The sequence below is a fragment of the Nematostella vectensis genome, chromosome 3, assembly GCF_932526225.1.
Source record: "Nematostella vectensis chromosome 3, jaNemVect1.1, whole genome shotgun sequence".
Taxonomy (NCBI): Eukaryota; Metazoa; Cnidaria; class Anthozoa; order Actiniaria; family Edwardsiidae; genus Nematostella; species Nematostella vectensis.
In genome coordinates, this window is record NC_064036.1 from 8,230,022 (window position 1) to 8,238,551 (window position 8,530).

General features: G+C 40.9%; 1 protein-coding gene across 1 annotated transcript; it reads left to right on the top strand.

The window, feature by feature from the left end:
* The first annotated feature begins 248 nt into the window (after nucleotides 1-248).
* LOC5511237 (DBH-like monooxygenase protein 1 homolog) lies at nucleotides 249-2,729 on the top strand. The gene is made up of 3 exons (XM_001631627.3): nucleotides 249-627; nucleotides 1,665-1,850; nucleotides 2,177-2,729. The coding sequence occupies exons 1-3, from the start codon at nucleotides 337-339 to the stop codon at nucleotides 2,417-2,419; spliced, it is 720 nt and encodes a 239-aa protein (XP_001631677.1). The 5' UTR covers nucleotides 249-336; the 3' UTR covers nucleotides 2,420-2,729.
* The last annotated feature ends 5,801 nt before the right edge of the window (nucleotides 2,730-8,530 follow it).

Genomic DNA, 8,530 nt, shown 5'->3' on the forward strand with positions numbered 1-8,530 from the left:
GAAGACTCGTGCTTAGTCCTCTCATTGTAAAGTAAATATCTCCTCTTGGCTTCTTTCTTTTTGTCTTAAATTTACAGAGGAAGTAAAACATAACAAAAACGCGCGTCAGACAGCAGTTGGTGCTCTTTATTCCTATTTTCTTTCCGATGACAGAAACAGGTTGGTATGCCGAATAATGCGTGACTTGACTTGTTTTGACCATAATCGAATGCGCATAATGTATAAAAATGAGTAAAACTACAAGTGACTTGCCTCTGCTCATTGTCACATCGCGAGGCCATCAACAAAACTCAAAACTCTGCTCTCTCTCGCCACAGATAATTGCAGATAAGACCCATGGCTACCAATATCGTATTTCCCGCTTCGTTTCTCTTTTTTACTCTAACATATGCTCTGCCCGAGTATAAAAACTACACATCGATGGACGAAGAGAGGTTTCAAGTGTGGTGGACCTACGAGAATGAAACAGATACTTTCTATTTTAAGATAGATGTAGAAGCTAAAGGCTGGATTGGTTTTGGCTGGTCGCAACTCATCTGTTGTGGAGATTGGATGTTCAATGGAATGGATCAGTATGATGTTTTGGTCGGTGGTGTATACAGCAACAATGGATCGGTTTATGGCCTGGTAAGATTCTATGATGGTCTTGATTTTTTCGCAAACATATTATAGATGGGGTTACTCAAGATAAAAGGCATAAAAGATACATTTACAACGATTGAGGTTACGATGGTGCTTTTTAGGTTTCGTTTATGTTTTCATCTGTAAAAAAATCCCAAGGAAGCATAGGTTTGCCTTAACTTTCTGATTTGATTCTATATTTTTGGGTGGATTTAACAGGTCCGCAAGCCTTTCTTATCTTTTATAACTGAACTAGTCGGTTCTTCGGTTGTATGATTGTGTCTTGACTCTTTTGTCGCTAGCACGAAGCATTTTTCTCTTGCAATTCTCCCGAGTACTTGATGGCGTGATGCGTGGCCTACCAATAAGCTTGTTTGATAGTAATTTGCACATTTTTATACGCTTTGAAACACTAAAACATATGTTGGTTTGATTTTTGGCGTAGAATTATACGGTCTCAGGACTAGCAAATCAGGAAGTGGAGATTTTACAGATTTTCCTAGATATCCATGCGTTATTCATTGCTTGCTACTAAATGCGCAAGACTGCTTATAGTGAAAATGAATTAGTTATATGAGCATGGTTGATAACGAAAAACGTCCTATTCACTGCATTTTGAAAAAAAAAAAACTGAAAATAATGGTTAGTTGATATCCTCCGAGAAGAATCCCCAAGGAAGGCATGGGTCATGTTTTTTCACAAACCATACATTTAGCAAACTATGTAAATTTAGTGTCCGATGTCCGGCCATCATTTCCATTTTCCTATCCACACCTCTATATTAGTATTCAGAATCTTTGTCCAAGCCAGCTCTTTCCGAATTTAAAATTCACGTCGGCGGAGAGACGACGACAGCGCCCACGTTGAATTTCACTAAAATCTTGCGTGTGCGCCGTCTAGAGTCTTTGCCGTCGCAAATCTTAAGGTTGCTTTAAGGTCCCTATTATCCTGTCCAGACCGGACCACCTCTATCCAGTGCCTCGCTCCGGGCCACCTAGTATTTCTGCACGGACACGTCCATTAGCTGTTTCTCTCGCCTTTAGGACTACCTGACGGTAGGAAGAAACCGTACCCAGTACCCCGACCGCGTGGACGCCATCAATGATTGGGACATCACAAGCGGGCGGGAGGAAGGGAACAGGACCATACTCGAGTTTAACCGGAAGCGGAACACGTCCGAACCGGTCAACCTACACCGCGTCCCAAGAAAGGGTGATATTCCAGTGGTGGTAAGATGCCCCAACTAACAAAGTGTTATTTGCCATCTAGGAGGTCCGTATCGTGATATACCGCGACCGAGGTTATGAAAATACACCTTCTTTGCTGGTAGTGAAAGATAATTAAACTTAAGGCTAGAGTGCATTGACCTCAAACACAGACCTGGGTAAAGCACCACCTTGGTAAAGCACCATTCTAAAAAAAAAAATTCTATACTTTTGGGAATTTCCATTTTACTCTTTACAGGAAAGTTCTTTACAGGAAAGAAGCCAAATTCACCTCCTCAAACCGGATACGTTTTAGAATTTTACACATGCTATCTGCTCTTATCTTTCAGCCGGGACTTCGCTACTTCGTATGGGCGTACCATAAAACGGTGGACACTCCGTATCTAGACGATCTTGCGTATCGCCATGACAACAAGGGGCTTCAAGAAGTAATGCTGCTGCCATTGCCTAAAAGAAAGGAACCAGACGTGAGAGCCAGAACAACGACCAACACAGGAACCAGTAGTCAAGCAGAAACGGTCGCCATAACAGGGCTTCTGATGACAGCTGTGATGATGTCACGTCTGACGTGACTTCTTGACTTCTTAGACTTATAAAATAAGATTTATCCCATCTATGGTGTGTTTTCTAATGATAAGAAAATAAGAATGTAGTGCAGCAAGTAGATTCCAAGAGTGACAAGACGATGACAATAAGAAAAAAAACTGCCTAGAAATTGGACAGCAACAGGAAATCCCAATAAAACAAAAACTCAAGGAACTTGGCTTGAGAAGGACTAATATAAGAAGGGAGAGGGCTAGGTGTGACAAAAGAGTAAAACTTTTACTTTGCGCACTACCTGCAGAAAATAAACAAAGTGAATAAATAAAGAGTTGTGGAGCATCTAGGATTTGCATTGTATCCAATAACAAGCGAATTTAAGAATTGCTTCGTGCTCGGCAGAAATACACGGCGAACTCACAGCTCTGCCCCCTCCCCTTACCCCCTGTAAGTAACCTTCCCTGTCCCCTTCACCTCCTTTAGAGGTAAAGGGGACATTTTCCCCCAAAAGTGTCCCTTACGTCTCTTTCGCTTTTTTGCCACCCCAAAAAAATATCAGCCCGATCAACCATCGATGATGAAAAAGCGACAACAGTATAACGAAGGTTTATAGTTAATTTTTAGAAATATCAATACATTTAATAATAATCTCTGCTTATATGTTGATGCTCTAATCTTTTCCAATTGAAGAGGGTAAATTAGTGACCTGAGATTAAGTAAAACAAAATTAGTGTACGAATTAGAAATGCCCATGTAAAAATCAATTATAGGAAGATTTTTGCGCCAAATTAGAACTAAACACTAGGCACTTCATCATCCGGGGACTTACCGAGGATCAGTGCGGTCAGAGTGACAGGATCGTAGCCGAAAATTACTCGGAGCTCTTTGATGCATATCTTGCAGCTCTTGGTGCTGATATACTATAAAAGCGTTTACACAGAGAATAGTATAAGTTAAAAACAAGACATGATATTTCAAGCTTTTGGAATCTTCGTACCTCTACCCATGGTGCAATGCTGTTGTGCTCAGGAATGGCTCTGCTGAGGGCAGATATATGACTGGCGCTGACCAGTACCGTGGGCGCAGCAGTGAAATTCGAGTTAAAGTTAAGGACCTGAAACAACAATGGAAAAATTGCATAAAACTACACTATACAGGGTTTTCCGGCGCTAATTGAAATGTTCACAAGCTCAGGTTTGATATCATTGTCTTTTAAACCACCTCTGCCGTGAATATCCAGCGCTTCATACCATCTTTGGCGTAAATGTTCAGCGCTTTTACAGAGCGGATCTAATGGTGGGCCGGGCGCCCCACCCCACCCCCTATTTTCAGATATTTTGCTTGATAAAATAACAAGAAATATAAGGAAATACAGGTAAAAAGAATGAATTAGCTTAACCCCCCTTTTTAGAAACACTTTCTTCGCCCCCACCCTTTTTGGAACTCTGGATCCGCCCCTTTTTTACTCGTGAATGCTTGCAAAGCATTTTTTTACAGAAACGTCTTCAATGTGGGTTGAGCGTGCGCATGTGCCTTTGTCACTGACGCCAATCGATCTTCTACGGTTCATTCAAATTCAAGTTGTTAGTTTACAAAACAAGTAAAATGCTAGCACAGCCATTTTTGTTCTCCCTCTTTTAGTACTTGAAGATTCGCATCTCTGGGTTTTCGCATTATTTGTTTGAATTTTTGCTGAAAGAGTGATTTTGTGCTGAAAGAGCGTATAGCCAAAGCTACGACGTTTAAAGTCAGAGAAACACAAGGAAAAAGCTTCTGTTAGCAAGGCCTTTCTTTGCAGGGTAATAAAAGAAAGCCTCTGTTTGCAGGTCAAGAAAAATAGTATGGACTTTCATAAGTTGGTTTTTTCCATAATCCTTTTTTATAAATTAAGTGCTAAATATCAAACAAAACTCGTTCAAACACGCTTATTCATCAAGAAACGATCAATAACGATTTTGCGAATTTCTATAATGTTGACATGCTTAAAATACCTATGATTGTAGCTTGATTTATTATTTCGGGTATTTAACTTCTGTTTCCGGAGAGAATAGGGCGAAATTTGACATACTAGCAAAAGCAGTTCGAGATACCAATTAGGATAAAAACTAATTTTACTCCGAGGTTAATTCGCCAATGTCTCGGTAGTATAGTGGTTCTGTCGCTTGTCTAAGACGCCAGAGATCGGGGGTTCGATTGTTATGTTTCCCGACATACACAGCGAGCGTTGGTGGGCGCGAAGGCCTGGCACATGGCGAAGAAGTTGCACTTGACGTGGATACACGGATGTAAGGCTGCACACCGATAAAAAATATAAACTCAAATGGCAACTTATCTAACGACCATAAAGTGGGTCATTTCTTATTAAGGATCTTCAAATACTATGCTTTTTCAATATAATACCACTGACTGCGCCCCACCCCCACAGCCAATCCTGTGAACGCGCGTGGTGCGTCTATCATTAGAACCGTTACCTCCGATCGCTAAATAGCTGATGGTGACGGGGTCATGGTGTTGTTCGTACGGCTGAATGTCTTTCATGCAGCCACGGAACCCGGTCGTGCTCAGATCTGACAAAATCGGAGACAAGGAAATCTTTCAGATGCAACAATATGCCATATGCTCAATCTATAGGGAACTACTTTCTCAGTAATAAATACAAAAAACAATACCTGCGCCATGTCAAATTGTTCTATTTGAAATTACGTTACTCAAACTACGTATTTCAATAAATAAAACTACGCCTTTGTACAGTGGGCAAAGACAACAACAGCGACAGCGGGAGAACAAAGTCTAATATTCTTACCTCGATCCACTGTGAGATGGCGTTCTGTTTTGGATAGACTGTCCGTGGGTTCTGGGGGTTCGACACGTGCGATGCTTCTGTGATTACTACAGGGGCCACGGTTTGTGAAGTTTTGATTCTAAAACACGAAAAATAATAATATAAATTATTAGCAGGGATGCCATTTTTTTTTAGTCTGGGGAAGGGGCAAGCTATCAGTCCGTCTTGTCCGAATGTCCGTTCTAATGTCCTTCTGTCACAGAAAAAGCCTCATACATTGTTGAGAAAATCTTACTCGAATTAAAAAGGAAATCTCTTTCGCCAATGTAGTAGGCTGCGTTTTACTCTCTGTTCCACAAACTATCTATTGAGTTTGGATGGTTTGAGTTAAAATCTATAAACCGTTCGATTATCATTTCGATACCACTAGTTCTATGGGTAGCCTGTGTGGCGCATTTGGCAGCGTCGCTATGTAACGCCTGCTGTCACTCACCACTGTACTCCCTCGATAAAAAAGTAACAATTTTAATATAGGGGTAGCGATGGGTAAATCCGAGACTTTCCGAGGCGCCGAGACCCGTGTTTCATTATCCGAGCTCGAGAATTTTGTCAAATTTCGAAATCCGAGCCCGAGCTTTTTTTTTTTCGAGCTTGTTTTCGGATAACTTGAGCAGAGATACAATATATACTGTTTGCTATATACGAAAAAGAAGTAGAAACCCGGACTCCGAGACCGTGGTATCGTGGTAAAAAAGCGAGGCTCCGGATCCCCTACACTTTAAAAAAAAACAAGACTTCGAGACTTGCGTAAAAAAACACCGAGAGACTTTCAAAATTTCGAGGTACCCATCGCTACCCCTTAATATGGCTGCATGAGTCGGCCTCTGTACCTTAGTATTCATGCATTTGTTTATTAACTTTATTTATCTTTCTTATTATTATGGATATACTAATCTGTCTTACATACACAATTTATTTATACACGGTTAAAACTTCAGTTAATACATAGATAAAAATATTGATTTAATATATAATACTGTTTTTCATGTTTGCCGTATGTGGAAATGATCTGGATAGCAAAAAGTCTTTCACTACAAAACTGGAAAGATATGGGATTGTCGACTATTCCACGGTCGTGGCCAAAGGAGCATTAAACAAAGTGGGGACAAGGTTGCAACAGCAACGGTTTTGGATTTCATGTGCTGTTTACATCCACTCACCACTGTAATATCCCTGTGGGTCCCGTCAAAGTTCTTTAACTCCCTCATACAGATCTTGAAATCAAATCTCGTTGGATCCTCGACGCAGGCGCTAGCGGCATCGTGCGGCCGGCGCTTGTGGAAGTGGACTGGAGTCAAGTAAATGTATGGCGTCTGTGCGAATGACTGTTAAGAACGAAAATAGGATAAGAATGAAATAGTTTCGATCACATCGACTAAATTGTTGTAATAGAAAAGAGGCAAATGATTAGGGCTGGTAGACGGGTAGTCTGCTCAGCATCCACTCATAGTTTCACGTACGCCTATCCCACAAGCTTCCCATAAGAAGGGAGAGCTATTAAACTTACACATTTTCTTAATAAGCAGGGGAACGAAAATCAAAGGAATAAATAAAACAATCAGGGCATTTGTTTGGATAAGAACCTCATTTTACCCTGGTTTAGAGTTAAACTACTTTCTAGGAGCTCGCACAGAGCTGTAAATAATAAAAGTACTGTTTTTTTTGGTTTCTTCAAGATTTAAAGTAATTCCCTTACGCCATAAAAAAAAAAACAACTTTGAACCGGGAACAAGGGACTAAGATTAGGTGGGTCGGAAAACCAATGATACTTTGCTTGGGGGAGGGGAAAGGAAGCCATTAATGCCCGGGGAGGATTAAAAGTGTGGAAGTAGGAGTGAAATGAATGGAAGGTAAAGGAAATATAGGAAGGGAGGGGAGGATGCATGATACTCACTCGTCCCAAGCAATAGCACAGTCACGCACTTCGTTCCCGTCGTCCATAGCGAAATAATATCAGTCCCTGACAATCCTCTGCTCAACACTTCATCATACGCAAGCCATTGAAGCGACACCACGCGGCGCGAGCTGATTGGTCCAGAGGTGGCAACACAACCGGTAAAACCTGTTTGCGTCACGTCCTCGACCCAGGTCACAGCGGCCTCGTAGGTTGGTCTGGTTGTCTCATATAACACGGAGACCTGGACGCCGACAGTAAGTTTGGGGAACGCGGAAGGAAAAGCAAAAGGCATGCAGTAATGCTCCATAATCGGCTGAACTTCAAGCGTTGCATGACCGTAGTGAATTACTGCATCTGCTAACAAAAAAATAACAAAAAAAGAATATAGTAAAAGATGTGGCAAAAAGTATAAGGTTATAAAAAAAAAGGGAGAAGTTAGCTGCCACTTCTCAAGAAAAGCAGTATTTTTATAAACGAGATTACCCCTCATTCCCAAACAAAACAGAGTATAGCTCTGGTCACACTAGCAAAACCACTGTAATCTAACCTGTGGTCCTGACTTGCAGCCAAAGTATGGAGATGAAAACTAACGTCTCTCCATCCATCGCACCTCAACCAGGAGCCTGCAGGCAGTGAGTAATCTTACTAAACTCTCGAGAGTAAAACAAAAACAATTACTAAAAACAATGAAAGAAATCGCCTTGAAGGACTGAATAAAAGTTCGAAACGTTGGCATATTTTGTGACTCTGTTTTGGTTCTCCATTTTCAACACAAGAAATATATGGGAATAACGTTTGAACTTACTTGAGGTCTGAACGGAACGCATACCTATTTCAATAAACTATGTCAGCAATTCATCATAGGCTATGGGCATTGGTTATTTGTCAGAATAGAGATGAGAAAACTAGTGGTTTGTTTTATTCACATTTTCATGTATTCAATAGAAATACGATGATACCTATGGTACTGACATGTGCCATTTTCCATCTGCACTGGCGTTTCCTTGTATGTGGTGGGAGTTTTTCTCTCGCGAGTACAGAATTGCGTCAAAACTACAGCACAATACTTGCCGCCCGTATGACGTTATTTAAACGGCACTCTTCAAACAAACAGGCAGGTAAAGAACAAAAGAAAACTACTACTCACCTCTTATTATTTTCTTTCTTTCTAGCTCAGATTTATTTGCCAAGTTGATGAGTACAGAAATATACAGCGGAGTTCATAAATTGCTTCACACCTCGATCTATAATCTCGTGTTTTCTTTTCCAATCAAATAATGCAGCCCGCCGCATTCTTGCGTGCTGTTAATTATTGCATGTATTCACTCCGTATCCTATTGTGCGTCTGTCCATTAATAGATGCACAGGTGAAGTCATATCGTGTCATGGACAAAAAGTATGCAA